General features: G+C 38.6%; 1 protein-coding gene across 1 annotated transcript in view; it reads left to right on the forward strand.

Moving 5' to 3' along the window:
• LOC122178204 (cohesin subunit SA-2-like) overlaps positions 1–15,214 on the forward strand; it is a 57,370-nt gene that overhangs the window by 14,493 nt on the left and 27,663 nt on the right. Inside the window, exons 8-13 of the mRNA XM_042868243.1 lie at positions 878–1,082; positions 2,114–2,265; positions 3,496–3,569; positions 4,011–4,134; positions 8,503–8,601; positions 10,774–10,853. Of these exons, the coding sequence (XP_042724177.1) occupies positions 878–1,082; positions 2,114–2,265; positions 3,496–3,569; positions 4,011–4,134; positions 8,503–8,601; positions 10,774–10,853 (734 nt within the window). The remainder of the gene's footprint in view (positions 1–877; positions 1,083–2,113; positions 2,266–3,495; positions 3,570–4,010; positions 4,135–8,502; positions 8,602–10,773; positions 10,854–15,214) is intronic.

Consider the following 15,214-nt stretch of genomic DNA (forward strand, 5'->3'; position numbering starts at 1 on the left):
GTTCTCTACTTCCCATTGGCAGGCAGGTGTTCAGCCATTTTCAGGAAAGCAAGGCTGCATTGCGTGTTGCAGTTTTTTAGGAAGGCAAATTCCATCATGCCTAGTGCCCCTTTTCCAACCCTGTCTCTTTCCCCCAGCTTTTATTGCTGAGCACACTGTGTGGTGTGGGATATTCCTTTGGTGTGTTAGGATCAGCTGTCCTTGCTGTGTCCTCTTCCAGCTTCTTGTGTACCCCCAGCCTCCTTGATTGGTAGACAGCATGAGGAGCAGAAAGGTTCTCAACTTAATGTAAGCACTGCTAAGCAACATGTGAATCGTAAGTGTGTTTTTACCACTGTTCTCATTACAAATCCAAAAGAAGGCACCATACCAGCAACTACAGAGAAAATTTACTCTGATCTCACCCAAACCAGCACAACCACCTCATCCAACCAAAAAACAATTTGACTGTTACAGTTCTTTTTCAGTTGCATCAGTTTCCTCTTGAATTTTACCACATAGTTGCAGAAGCAGGAAGGGCTGTGTGGGGGAAAAACTACTGTACTACCTGTGAGGAAGTAGAGGCTAGGAGTGCTCATGGTTTATGCAAATGAAACTTATTCATGGTACTGTGTGTGGCTTCACATGTCCTCTCCCATGTGTTCACAGCCACCTCCCATTTGCTGCTTTAAGCTGGGAGCTGTCATGACAGTGTAGCTCTAATTTCTAAGTGTGCTTGCCTGTTATGTAGTTGCGTGTCTTTACTTTGTAGTAGTAAGTGTGAGAAAAGATACAGAGGAGCTAGGATTTAGCTGACTGTCAGCAAAACTGGTGTTCAGTGGGAGAGAACAGTGGGAGAGTACACTTTTTTACTCTTTTTTTTTTTTTCCATATGCAGAGCGATGAAGACTATCCTGTGATCAGAGCAGGACCCTACTGGAAGAAGTTCAAGGCCAATTTCTGTGAATTCATTGCAGTACTTGTTCAACAGTGCCAGTGCAGCATCCTGTATGACAGCTACTTGATGGATACTATCATCTCACTGCTTACAGGCTTAGCAGACTCTGTGATCAGAGCATTTAGACACACGAGCACTTTGGCAGGTAAAGCAATGCATGGAGTAGCTATAGATGATTTTTTTTTTTTTTTTTTTTTTTTTCCTGACCTGTGGGCAAAGCAGAACTTTCCAAAATTGATAAGTCTCCACTGGAGAAATTGCTGTCTTCTTTTTCATTAGCACTGCTCTCCTAATGTCTGTTACTGCAATATAATTAATTTATTCCCATTTGTAACTGAACCAAATATGATTAATTTATACTGATTTTTCTTTCTAAAGAAACTTTCTTTAATGCCTGGTAGGACTAACTTTAGAATTCAGCCACAGTCTTTCTGTATTCAGTTACTGCTTTTTCTGTGTTGATAGTTTTCCTCCCTCTAATAATTAATGCAGTGAGGTTGAGGTTGCATTAAATGCATTATCCATGAAAGCCTTCTTTGGTGAGCTGCTATTCTTGTGGTATCTATGCTGAAAAGAACACTGCTTGCACCTCATTTTTATTTGGTGCAGCATGATGCCTCTAAAGCCACTTTCTTTTTTAAAGCCAATAAATGACCTCTGCCATAAAATACGCTGATGTATAATTTGTTCTAAATGCACTGCTTGCTTCAAAGGCTTGGAAAACCAGTTGAAATGTGTGCAAACCAACATGTTCTTAAAGGAACAAAAAGTTTTGTTAATTCAAGTAAAGCATTAAGATTGCCAGCCTTTTTGGGGAACCTGCTTCACTTTTATTTTTTTTAAACTGAAACATACCTATTCCCTAGCTCTAGATTCTTTTGCAGATGGAATTACTTAAACTGATGTGAGTCTTGTCCAGTAAGTGACAATCTCTGACAAGTCAGTGAACTGTTGCCAAACTGTAAATTGCCAGTAATATCACGTTTTCTTTTTTGATCATCATCTGCCTTTAAAACACTGTATTTTAAAACAAATTACTTTAATGCTGTGTTATTTCTATTGTGGATAACAAATTGGATTTTGCTAGCCTTATGCTTTTTTGTGGTGAAGTGGTGGATGCTTTGTATTGTATACATCTGAGCTAAGCTGAATATGTTGGGTTTGTTTCCTTTGCAGCAATGAAACTTCTGACAGCAGTTATAAGCGTGCATCTGAACCTTGATGTCAACAAGCACAATGCTCAGCGGTTATATGAGGTGGAAAAGAACAGGATGAGTGGCAAGAAGACCAATTACAGACTTGACCAGCTAGAGAGAAAAAGGAAAGAGGTTAGGCAGGTGTTTTGTATGGGAGATGAGTGAAGATGTAAAATGTAGGATTGCTGACTGCCTATTTCTGAGTTGCTGTAGTTCTTTGAGGTTTATATCTTTATTTAATGCATGCTGCGGAGCATTTGTGCCTGCCAAGATTAAGCCTTATAAAAGTTACTGAAGTGATAACTGTCCTATATACTGTTAACTTGTAATGTCTGTCCTAAATGTTTTGATCCCTACACAAATCCAGGCTTACGTGCACGTGTAATTCCTTTAGGAGCTTGTGGGAGTGTTAGTGTTTAGTGTTGTGGGAGTGCAGTTTATATGTGTATGCATATTAGAAGTTAAGGTTGTAGGTCTTTAACTAAATTTCAGTGTATGAAATGAACAAAAAAGGTCATGGGATAGCTGTCACCTCTCTATAAGTAAAACATTGTAAAAATGGTCATAATGTGACCTATATCTATCTTGTGCTTAGTTTCTGTCATTTCTTCTCTGCTCAGTCAAACAGCTCCTTATCACCTCCGGAGGCAGGACTTTGACTAGAAGAAATAACTCTGCACTGAAGTAGCTCAGTATGTGGCAGTCAAGGATAGCTCTTTCTCTCCTCACTTTAGAGCTTTTACCTGTGTGCTGTGCTTTGAATGTCCAAGGATTCTTCTGGTATAGAAACAGCCCCTTTTCCTTAGGAAGAAGTGTTTGGTGAGACCACAGTTTTAAACATCTTGATCTTATAGGAAAAACAGACAAAATGTCACATTAGGGTGAAATAAAACCAATTTTGTCACCCTTTCTGATACTACTGATGAAAAAATGTTTACCTTAAGCAACGTATTTCCAGCATTTTGAGGCTGGATGTTCTGGGCTTGGTTAAAATACATGTTCCTTGTGGTATTAGGTCCGTTCTTTGGCCTGCCTCTCTTCCATCTCTGTTAAAGTGCATAAAAGGAGAATTTAAACCTGTATGTGAAGATCGCATACTAGTTATGCTTTGTGTTGATACAAGAAGTCTCACCATATCAGAAATATTTTGTGTTTTCTATCAAGGTTTGTGGTTGATACCTGATAAATCTTTTATGAGTATGAAGCAGCAAGGTCAGTTGTCAGTATAGAAACAGACCTCTCATTTTGTGTTGGTATCATGTGTAAATAATAGTGATTTGGACCACAGCGGTGCTGTGAGTGCAGTGCTGCAGATTCTTCACGTGAAGTGAATTGAAACATTCAGTTCTCTTTCTGTTTCAGTATGATCAGAAGCTTGTGGAGATACAGAACATGATGCACGCTATTTTCAAGGGGACGTTCCTAAGTCGCTACCGGTAAGAATAGAATAGTGTTGTGAGGTATCTACATTCTCAAAAGGCTCTTGTTCATATTGTCCAGACATCAGGATCATGCTAAATGTCCTAGAGGCACTGATATTGTCCAAGAAAATATAGCAGTTACATTACTCTAAGCAATTTGCATTTGGCAAATGACCTCTCTAGAGTTTGCTTCGAAAATTTTGCCTACCAGCTGCAGAGCTGTGCATTTGTGATTGAGACAGTATCTAGAACTTCACTGTGATGATTGTGTGAAATGTGTAGCAAGAAGTGGCTTAGTTGTTGACCGAAGGCTAACTTAGAGCACTAATATAAAGATATTTTTAATCCTTTGGATTGCATATATTTCAGCAATTCTAGGAAAAAATATTACAAATAATATTTTAATGTGTATTAGGCCTGTTAATGTGTTAATATTATGTTTTTATAATTTCACAGTGATGTGGTCCCTGAGATACGAGCTACTTGCATTGAAGAAATTGGCAACTGGATTAAAACATACCCAGATGTTTTTTTAAATGATAGCTACTTAAAATACATTGGATGGATGCTGTATGATAAGGTAAAGTTTTTAGTTTTTCTTTTGTATGGGGGCGATAGATGGGAAGACTTTTGATTTGGAAGAATCCTAAAACTTAAGCTGTTTTCATGCTTCTAAAACACGTGACAGATTTGAGGAAGATAGAGATACTTATCGTGAGTGGTTATTTACCGAAGTTGTCACAGTGAACTTCTGCAGGCTACCTATAAATGTGTGTATAAATTCTGTTTTGTGTTAGTTTTAGATATGTGTTCTGTAAACAAAATTGTAGCTTACCACAAAGCCAGGAGGGGGAGCACAAAGCCTCTTATTTCCCTGCTTTCTGCTATTTCTGCAAAGGTAGATTTTTCAGAAGCAACAAATCTGTCAAGAACCTTTTTTCCTTTCCCGCATTAATTTTATCTGATCAGAATATCTTTTTAGAGTATGTTCAGTTAGGAGAATTATCAAACTGTAGGAATAAGAAGTGATTTTTCAAGATTTCACCCTTAATAAGTGTTTCCATTTTGCCCTGATGGTGGTGGGCAGCAAGAATATTTGCTTTTGGAATATTCTGTAGAGATGTTTATCAAGTAACTCAGGCTGCAGAGTTGAACCACCACTGAAGTCTTCTAAATGTGAAAAATATGACCGGGATCATCTGCAGTGTTGTGAACAGTTATAAAGTTCAGTCATTTGGGAGTCATTAATGAGGGGAAAAAAGTAGTATAAAGTTAATGTTTTGTCTTTAAAATGTTTAATTTGAATGTAATCATTCTTCCCCATGACATACTGCTTTGCCATCAAACCTCAATTTGAAACATTGTATCTCTACATGAAAGGCTCAACAGGCTGAGGGAGCCGGGCTTGTTCAGCCTGGAGAAAAGAAGGCTGTGGGGTGACCTCATTGCAGCCTTTCAGTGCCTAAAGGGAGCCTACAAACAGGAGGGGAATCAACTCTTTGAAAGGGCAAATAACAGCAGGACAAGGGGAAATGGTTTTAAGTTGAGGGAGGGAAGATTTAGGTTGGGTGTCAGGGGGAAATTCTTTACAGAGAGTGGTGAGGTGCTGGAACAGGCTGCCCAGAGAGGTTGTGGATGCCCCGTCCCTGGAGGTGTTCAAGGCCAGGTTGGATGGGGCCCTGGGCAGCCTGGTCTAGCATTAAATGGGGAGGTTGGTGGCCCTGCCTGTGGTGGGGGGGGTTGGAGATTCATGTTCTTAGAGGCCGCTTCCAACCCTGGCCATTTTGTGATTTTGGTTCTGTGTCTGGGTGCAAGAGGGTTTTCCAAATTCAGTGGTAATGCATCCTTAAGTTGTATATCAACATCCCTCTTTGGCTTAGTAACAGTTTCAGAACAATGCTATAAAGATACATTTTCAAGTAGTTTATGTTCATCTACTAGAAATAACTTTTTTTCTAAAGCTTGACATTAAAATTGACTGCCATGTGCAAATGGACAATTTTATGTAATAATTTTATAAACACAGTCACCAGTCCATTTGTGAAACCGAGTCACTTAACTTGTGCTCAAAGGCACTAGTGTTCTTCCAAGGTGGTATATAGCTACTAAGTCAGCAATCAGATTAAATGGTAGTGCTGTGGAAGAAGATAAGAGTTAGACACCAGAAAAATGGAGATGATGAAGAGAAAGGATGGGGAAAATGGAAGGGAGAACCATCAGAGAAGAAGGCAAGGCAATGAGAAGGGGGAGATGCTTGTGTGCATGCAGACACTCATGTTTGAGAGCTCCCAACATGTTAATCTAGATTTGTCTTGAACTTCAGGGCAAATTTCTGAGATTTTCTCCTTAGACTATTGAAACAGGAAAACAAGACAAAGCAAAACAAAAAAACCCCAAAAGCCAAAACCTAGAGAATTCGTGTGGGGAAACAAACTTTTGTTGAAATGAACTTGTCTTGATCATGTGATACTCCTGGCAAATCTCAAGAAATTTTGTCTCCCAAGCGATGTGAGTGTAAAATGGATCCCATTGTTCTAACAATTTCTGAAATTCTGTCTTCAAATGTTCATGTTAACATGGTGGTTTTCTTTCCAGAGATCATATTTCTGTATGCATACTGATGGTTTTTTTTTTTGGGGGGGGGGAAAGGGGGGCAAATTTTTTTTTTAAACTATGTTTTACCTTGACAGGGTAGGTAAGCTGAATTTTCTTCACACTTTAGTGTTTCAAAAGTAGACCTGTTTTTCTTGATCTGTTATTTGGAGAGTGTTGAAGAGGAGCAGTTACTCAGTCTGACCTTGTAAAATGGTCCGTGTCCCAGCCTGTACTTACAAGGCTTACTGAATAGCTCCATCTCTTGGATAGGATCAACACTGAAATCTTGTAACTCAGTTTGTCTAAGCAGTGCTGGAGTCCGTGCAAAGCTCTTTGATGTCAGTAGAGCTGCTCTCTGTCTTACTGATTTTTCCTGGCAGTCTTTGTAGGCTTGGGCAAAATATGCTACGATACAGCCAATGGATGACGTGTGTTTGGAGTATCCTGAATGAAGATTTGCTTATGTTATTTCCCTTCACTGTCACTAATTGTTAGCTGTTCTCCAAGGACTACGTGACCATCCAACAAATCATTAGAAACTTAAAAACAAAACAGCCCCTATCCACCAAAAATGTCTCTGTTCTCAAGAAAAAGCTCGTGGTAAGATACTGAGGACAGCTGAAATGAGCAGTGTGCAGTGCTCCAGCCCGTGCCACTCCTGGCAGTAGGCAATTGTAGGTAACAAGCTGAGACTGAGTGGAGTTGTAAGAAGCTGTAAGTGGCTGTAAGAAGCAATAAGGTGGGACAAGATTCTGTTCCTCACACTAGGCCTTTAACTTTAAAGGTGAACACAGTTTGGAAAATATATACGGCTGGTTTATCACATGCAAGTTAGAGAGCAGTATTCATTATCGCTTACGGATAATTCACTATTTTCCTAGCAAATAGTTGTCTTATGCAGAATTTTTGGTCAAACCTAGCTACAAGATGTCATCCTTCTGCTTTCCATCCCAAGAGTTGAACAGGAACTTGTAGTAATAGATAGCCTATGTGTAGGTTGCCTCCTTTCTTAGATTTCCTTAATTTTTCTTGCTGCTTTTGTTAGCAGGAAGAATTAATGAATTAATATGAAGAGATTGATTCAAGACCTGCAGTGTTGGCAGATATCCCTGCTGTTTTGTTTTTAAGGAGCACCGTGATAATTCTATGTTAGATCCTCAAAATAACTTCCTTAATGGCATCTAAAGCTTTAGTCATTTGAAAGGTTTAGTGATTCACAGGAGATGATTTAAAAGCTGGATAAAGAGAAGTCCTCTTCTTTTAAGGCATCTGTGAAGCAGCAGTACTAATGACAGGGGACACCTATAGGGATAACTGTTTACCAACTATGCCAAGCCCAAAGCAACCTATTTTTTTTTCCATAGAATGCTCAAAATACAATATGCCAGTGTAGAAAAGAAACAAGTAGAAGACATAACATTTATATGTAGGTTGTTCTGAAGGTAATTCCTCATATTTATTTCCATGTAAACTACAACAAATACAAAGAGCATAATAATGCTATTTGATAGAGCAAATTCTCAGCTACATAACACTATTTTTCAGTATAGTCACCCCCATTAGCTATCATTTTTGCTAGTGATGAACAAGAAGAGTCTGCATGCCATGCTCATAAAAATCTCCACCAGCTGAGGTGACCCACTGCTTCACAGCTGCTATGATAGCATCACTGCTGCACTCCATCCCTGGAGGTGTTCGTGGCCAAGGTTGGATGGAGCCCTGGGCAGCCTGAGCTAGTGGCTGACAGCCCTGCCAATGGCAGTGGGATTGAAACTGCATGGGATTGAAACTGCATCATCTTTAAGGTCTCTAGCCACTGCATTCTATGATCTTGGGTTCTATAAGAATCAATGATTATAAGCTGGTGCATTTTTAAGATGTATGCCTTCCTTGGGCAGTTTTGCTGGGCTGGAGTTTCTTGGAGTCCTTGTAGAGGTGTAACTGTTGTCTGAGTCAGACGTCAGAAGGAGGTGAACAAAGTTGATTCTATAGAAGAGTGCTGATGGCATCAAGTAGGTCATCTGTAATCTTGTATTTGTATGTATTTAAGTGGATGAATTTCTTTGTCTTTTGCACTCTGTTGCTTGTATTAATTGTAATGTTTTGGAGAGTTTCTTTGAATTTTAGGGAGCCTAACAAGCATTGATGTCATTTTCACATTTGGCTCACTGTAGCCTTTCTCAGAGAGAGGGAAAGAGGCATGCAAAGTGTAGAATACTGATATCACTAATAAAGAAAATGAGGTAGCATTCCGGTAATGTACTTCAGGCACCCACATAGAGCTCTTAATATATATGCCAATAGTAAATAACATCAGAGATAACATATTAGTGGATTTCTCTTTCTCTTGTAGCAAGCTGAAGTGCGGTTGAAGTGTCTTTTGGGACTGCAGGGAATTTACAGCAGAAAAGAACTTGTTTCCAAGATGGATCTCTTTACTAGCAGATTCAAGGTAAATAGATTGCTGGTTTGTTTGTTAAGTCTGGGTTGGGTGTAGACACGGGGTGTGATGTTTTTGGTCAGAGTTCATCTCCCCGTTCCTTTGACTGACAGAAGCTTAGAGTATTGCGGAAACAGCCTGCTTGACTGAGTGGCTGAAGGAGTTTCACAGAGGTATTTCCCTCTGCTTCTGTGGAATTTTCTGTTTCACTTCAGGTTATTTATGCGCAGAATGATGTAAGCATGCACTGTTACCTCCATCATTTATCCAGAACAGCCCAGACTTTTTTTTAAAAAGAACTTTGGAATGTGGGAAGGAGTTTGATGCTCCAGTGGTCTTTTTTTTTTTTTTTTTTTTTTTGCTATTCTTGATAATTAGTTAAGCTCTTAAATATTTGATTGACAATGTATTACACTGATATGGGAATAACTCTTTGCTGCTATACCATGTCAGTATGACTCTTGAAAAAGGATCTCTTATCTCCTAACTGAACAAGTCATGTGACATCCTGAAATTTTGAGAGCTTGTTCTGTGCCTGCACTGACCATGTAGACTTTATATGTACATGCCTTGATCATATTCCAATATATGCATAAACCTTTATCATATTCTGACATCCTTACCCATTCAAGAAATAAACCTTCTACTTTTTTAATCCTGCCCTCTGTAATGACTGTCAGCTGTTCTTATGCTAATGGGGCAGCATCTTTATGGTATGCAAATAAGAAATCTCAAGATGCTGTGAGAGGAGGAGCTGTTACCACAGTCCCTCTGAATCAGTCCATAATCAAGTGCCTGCATGTGGTGGTAATTCGTGTTCTTCTTGCAAAAGGTGCAGTGCTTACCTAGATGTCAGAGCAGTTGTTTATAGTAAGAAATACCCGTAGACTATTGTCAAATAAGAAGATACAGACTTTGGTATTTTAAGAAGAAATTGTTCAGACTGGAGTTTGGCTGTGTAAGACTAATTTTTTTTAAACATCTTTTTGGTAGTGTTCTCTCTTTCCTTTTAAAGGGAGGTTGTTATAAGTTACTGCAAACAGCGTAAGCAACTTGGTATTCAAAGACTGATGGAAGAGCTCTAGTCTGTTTTTACTAAGATGTCTCTTTGTATGGAGGATGGTATTATATATAAATGGACTATTGCAAATTCCACCTCCCAAATGGAATATCAAAAAAAAAACACCAACAAACCCAGAACCACACTCAGAAACAAAACAAAAAAAACCACAAACCAAACCCAACTCCTCCTCCTTGTTGAAACAAAAGAAATCCAATCAGCAGATGCAGAGTGATTGGACGTCTCCCAGAGTTGAAATCCCACTTCCTTAATGATGAGAAATGTAAATATGTGATCATCAATCCATTTTCAATAAGCTGTATTTCATGTGCTCCTTCTGTTACCCTTGAGCTTTGAAACTCAGGATTCATGGACTTCCACACCTTGTATCTGGGCTGCTAGAAAAAGGAAGATGCAAAGTAAAATGGATTTAGACATTTAGAAATGATATGTTTACTGAGGAAGCTATTAGTCTTGAAGCAAGTGTGAAGGTTTAACATGCCTTACAGATATAGGCTGTGCTGCAGAGTGAGCCTTTGGGTACACAGGACAGGAAAACTACTATGTTTCTGAGGTGTTTGTATACGTACCAAGTTATAATAATGTGAACTTTAGAGGTCAGGAGTATTGCTGCTTTTTCATGAAGCACCTTTAAGACTCAATTCCTACTTACCTTTCCAGCAAAGCACTGGCTTCTGTAATGTGTAGGTACACATGCTTTATTTTTGATGGGAGAAACTGATTATATAATGCTTGTAATTTGAGGCTTACCTCCATTTAACATATTGAAGTGTCAGTAGTAACATCTTGGAAGCAACCTGTCAGTCGCTTTTAATTTGTAGACTGTAGTTGATTTCTTGTGAACGCATACATTACATCTGAAAAAAAACCCCAACATATTACTGCATGATTAATTCAGTTAAAAAATTAACATGCTGTTAATTTTCAGGGGCTGGGGAACTACTTGGTGGTAATCAAGTTGCCTTGTGTCTCTTAGGAAGTAGCTGCTGAAATAAAAATAAATCTCTGCTCTACTAGCGTAGATGATCTAGCTGTAGCAAAAAGATATGTTTATTGAGAACAAAACATGTTACATCTTTTTATTGTCATTTTACATCCATTAGGATCGAATTGTGTCCATGCCTCTGGACAAGGACCATGAAGTAGCAGTTCAAGCCATGAAACTCTTGATGCTTATGTCACAGTAAATAATTTCTTTTTTAATTTACTGTATTGTTTTAATGGCAACAAGATCCAGATAAAATTCTGATGAATCTTCCTGTAATCAGTTACATGCTGAGAAATGATTGGTCTCAGCAGGATATGAGTTACAGCTAATACTGCTTGAGACATGGCATTTTCTTTCTGTGGGAAGCACCAATGTTAAGAAAATCTTTGCAGTCAGATTCACCATGAGAATGACATTACTTGTATCTTCATGCTTCCCCTGAAAGTAAATTCCAAAGAGTTTTGATGTTGGCTTTTCTCAAACCAAGCATCTGCCTGTTTCCAGGAAGTTCCCACCGTATAACATTCTGTCCCAGGCTTACCAGATCTTGACTAGGAGCTCAGGGAACTCTGCCATCTTCCCCCATGCAGGAAGCCTTGAACTTTGTTGCTAGAGTTTGGGCTATCAGATTCCTTGCTCCATGTCAGAGAATCTGGGAGCTGTTAAGCCTGCAGTAGACTGACAGGGAGTGAGCAAGTATATGACGTCTTGTTTTTGCTGAAGTGGAAAACTAACAGAAAGTTGTTTTGGTGGGAAATTACTGGTCAGCCATAGATTTGGAAGGGTAATATCAGACTGGAAGGGGTGGGAAAAACTGGACTAACATTATAGAAATATGTGAGTCCTATTCCAATGTATCCTTGAGCAGTGTGTTTATTTTAGAAAGAACTTCTTTGGCAAAGTACCCGAAGAATAAATTCTCTGTCCCTCTTTTTCAGTGCAAAAACAAGATTAAAAGAGTCCAGTGCATTTCCTTGTTAATACAGTTAAGATTTTAGAGGACTTTGTAAGTGTCTCTTCTGTTTCAGGATTTAAGATGGATTCTGCTGATGCACTTGCTTGTCTTCACGTACAGCATGGTGCATTGTTCAATAGCAATTGCTTTTCCATGTAAGCCAGAAATACTGGTCATTGCTAGAAGAGGATGCAGTACTTAGTGGACCAAATAATATGGTGTTCTAGGTATATACATTAAATTTCAAATATGTTTATACATTGAAGCAATGCTGTGTAGTCTGGACTCACTCCTATTTCACACTCCACTGATTTGAGTGGCATTTCTCTAGGTTACTCCAGCATATGCATCAGAACAGCATATGACCACTATGAATACAGCATGCTCTTCTGAAGGAAGTACCATTGTTTGGATCTCACTACTTGTGGATAGGGTCGTATTGTTTCTCTGTTTACAATGTCCTTTTCTACATCAGTTGGTTCTCTGGTGTGTAGCTGTTGGAACAAAACACAGTGTTGTGTCTGTGTGTAACGTGTCCCTGTGCCAGGAGGAGTAGCACACCATTGTTGAAGTACAAAGATACTGAACACCAGTTATGGCTGTCCCTGTTCTGTATCTGAACTAACAAGTGCTGTATTGGCCCTGCAGCTGTTTATAGTCTCTGGCTTTATTATTTATTATTATTATATTATATATGTGATAGTGTTCTCATTAATGCAAACTGCAAAAGTTTGATCAGTGTTTCTTTTTTCATCAAGCAAATTTTTCCCAGATTTTTCTTTAATACAGTTTGATTTCCAGTGTAAGCTCCATCTAAAGTTTTCTCAGTGACATTTTTCCATCATAAGATGTACTTTTCATTATCAGAATGAGTATATTTTATTTTCAGTTAGGCTGTGTGGAGTCCTATCAATACATACTTGTTTCTTTTTACTCATTTGTTTTGTAGCCATCCTTTCTGTCCTTCTCCCTCTCAGTTGCTTTGAGTGCTGCTGGTTTTGCTTAATTACTGTAATAATAAAATGGGAACTGGGGACATAGTGGGCAAATTCAGTGACAGATCTTCTTTTTGATAAGGTAGATAATGGTCAGTCTATAAAACTTTTGTGAAGAGGATGTAGATAATACAGTCTCCACTACAGATTTCCTAGTAAGAGCCTGCACTGAGTTACTTTTCTTGAGGCACAGGGAAAGGCTCATGCTGCAGTACCTACAGATATCAGCAGGGACTTCACTGCTGATGTTACAGGAGCAAAAAAATTCAGACTGCAGCATAAGTGCTTATCATGGTTCAAAACTGGTACCTGGATGTTGAATGGGAAAGCTGCCTGATGCATTCAATAAAGCATGGAATGAGGCTTTGGACAGCATTTCCACTATCTGCAAAGAATGACAAATGTAGCAGTACCATTTACAGAAGCTATCTTGTGTGTATTGCTGTAATCAATTTTTGTGCAGCTTTTAGTCATGCTCTATTGACTTCTCTAGGGATGGCCCACCTACAGATTTGGCAACTGAATTCTAGTTGCCCAAATTACCGTTTTTAGTGAAGTGTGAAAGACCTTTCAGGTCAAGCTTCTATTTTTAAAGGTACCATTTCCATTTTTAAAGTAAGAACATCCATCAGTAAGAACTTTCTATATTTGATTTGGAATCATGGAATCAGTTAACAAGAAGTCTTTATTTAAAAACAAACAAAACAAAACAAAAAAAAAACCAACAAAAAACAGCAGCATGAACATAACCGGTCAGGTACTGACCTGTAGGACACGACTCTAATCTTGGAATAGATCTTGTCATTTAAGGGCATGTACTAGTGAGATGCAAAAACAGGAGTAGCTGTTTCCCTCCAATTAGTTTGTTGGCTTCTCTTGTCAACATCCTGGGCAAAAAATACTGTATCAGCAACTCTCTTGTATTGTCTTCATGAGTACATGTAGTAGCAAGACCTCTTGCTATTTAATTGTTTTTGTGATGTTTTACAGTTGCAAATCTGCTGCGTATACGTTAGTAACAGCAGTGGCTGTCTCATAACCATCACTGCATGTCACTGCTGTGGAATATACACTGTGTATTGCATGTAATGTGGGCAGAGTGACTACTCTGGCCCATGGAGCTTCTAATTTATATGCTGACCTTTATATTCTCTCTCTATTCAGCCAAACACTAAAATACCAATCTTCTCAATTCACTTAAATTTACTGTGTTATTTAAAAATAAAACAAAAACAAACACAACAGTGCCAACTCAAAGCCCTCTTGCTGTGCATACACCTGCTTTTTTTTGTTGCTGTTGTTTTCAAATCTATATTTGTGTTTTCATTTTGTCTGTCTCTAAGCTGAGCTATCTTCTTGGTTGTTGTATGTTGTCTCCGTTGAAAGCCAAGCTCTTTGGGCTGGTGGATTTCTATTTTTACAGGTGTGATCCTGAAACTGAATGAGCCTGTGAGGTATAGCGTAACAGAAATTATTAATGCTACTAATGATACATAATTATTAGCATTAATGTTGCAAAGAATTTGAAAGGGAGTACAACTAGGAAGGATAAAAAATGGAGTCACAATGAGAAGCCAAGGAATCTTAATGCAAATGTTGTCCTTCAGTAGGTAAATTAGTTCAGTGGGGCTGCTGCTGCCAGGCAATTCAGTTCGTTTTTGTGTACTTAAGTAGCTGAAAGAGTAGAGAGTTTGGAAAAGGTTATAAAGGTAATTAAATAACCGCATTCACCTACTTCAGTTACAGGTAGTGCACGTAGGGGCACAAGTTTACCAACAGTGTGAAATGTAAAGAGCAAAGAAGGAGCAAATTACCCTGTATCACATTAGTTGAATGTAAGTAGAAATTAAATTGAGTTTTAAACACAAATCTCTGAAGTTTGAAATGTGGGAGAGCTGCCTCAGTGAAAGCTGTGAGTATATTGCACTCATTGGGAACTCATTTAAACTACTTACTGGAGCTGATAAATACATTAATTCTCACTTCAGTACTTTGACAGTGGTAAGTAGGGTTTATCTAACTTAAAGGTCAGTAAACTGAGGTTTGTTAATTCTGGGTGTTCTCTTTAGCACAAAAGGCCCAAGTCATGTAGGGATACATTGTCTCTGCACTCTTAAAGAAAAAGGAAAAAAATTAATTCTCCCTCCTTTTTCTCAGCTAGACTGAGATGGAAGTTTTAGGTTGGAGATGGAGGGCCTACGCTCTGGGAGAATCTTGAAAACTGGAGTTGGCAAAGTATGCCATAACCATGTCACGTAATTCAGAGTCAGTGGGGAGTGCTGTGGACTGAGGAAGAGAAAGAAACTTTTGATAGGCAAATGCATTGTATCTAGCAAGGTTATTCCGAAAGCTTTTATTCAGAGAAAAAGTCAAGTTGTATTGAAGGCTCAAATGCTATTGTAAAACATGTTTTCATGTGATTGTAGAAAGTAAACTTAAGAGAGGAAGTTGCTTTGCGTAGGGAAGTTGACCACCTTTGTCTTGTCCAGTGTTTTTCAGGAGAACTAAGTGTTTCTTAGATGTTGGTGGAGAAGTACCAATACAAAAATCTCACTTTAGTAAAGCAAGTTACACAGCACAGTTCTGATTTCTTGCACTAGTAACTT

This window comes from Lagopus leucura, unplaced genomic scaffold (assembly GCF_019238085.1).
Source record: "Lagopus leucura isolate 7727_CA_CO unplaced genomic scaffold, USGS_WTPT01 Super-Scaffold_100001, whole genome shotgun sequence".
Taxonomy (NCBI): Eukaryota; Metazoa; Chordata; class Aves; order Galliformes; family Phasianidae; genus Lagopus; species Lagopus leucura.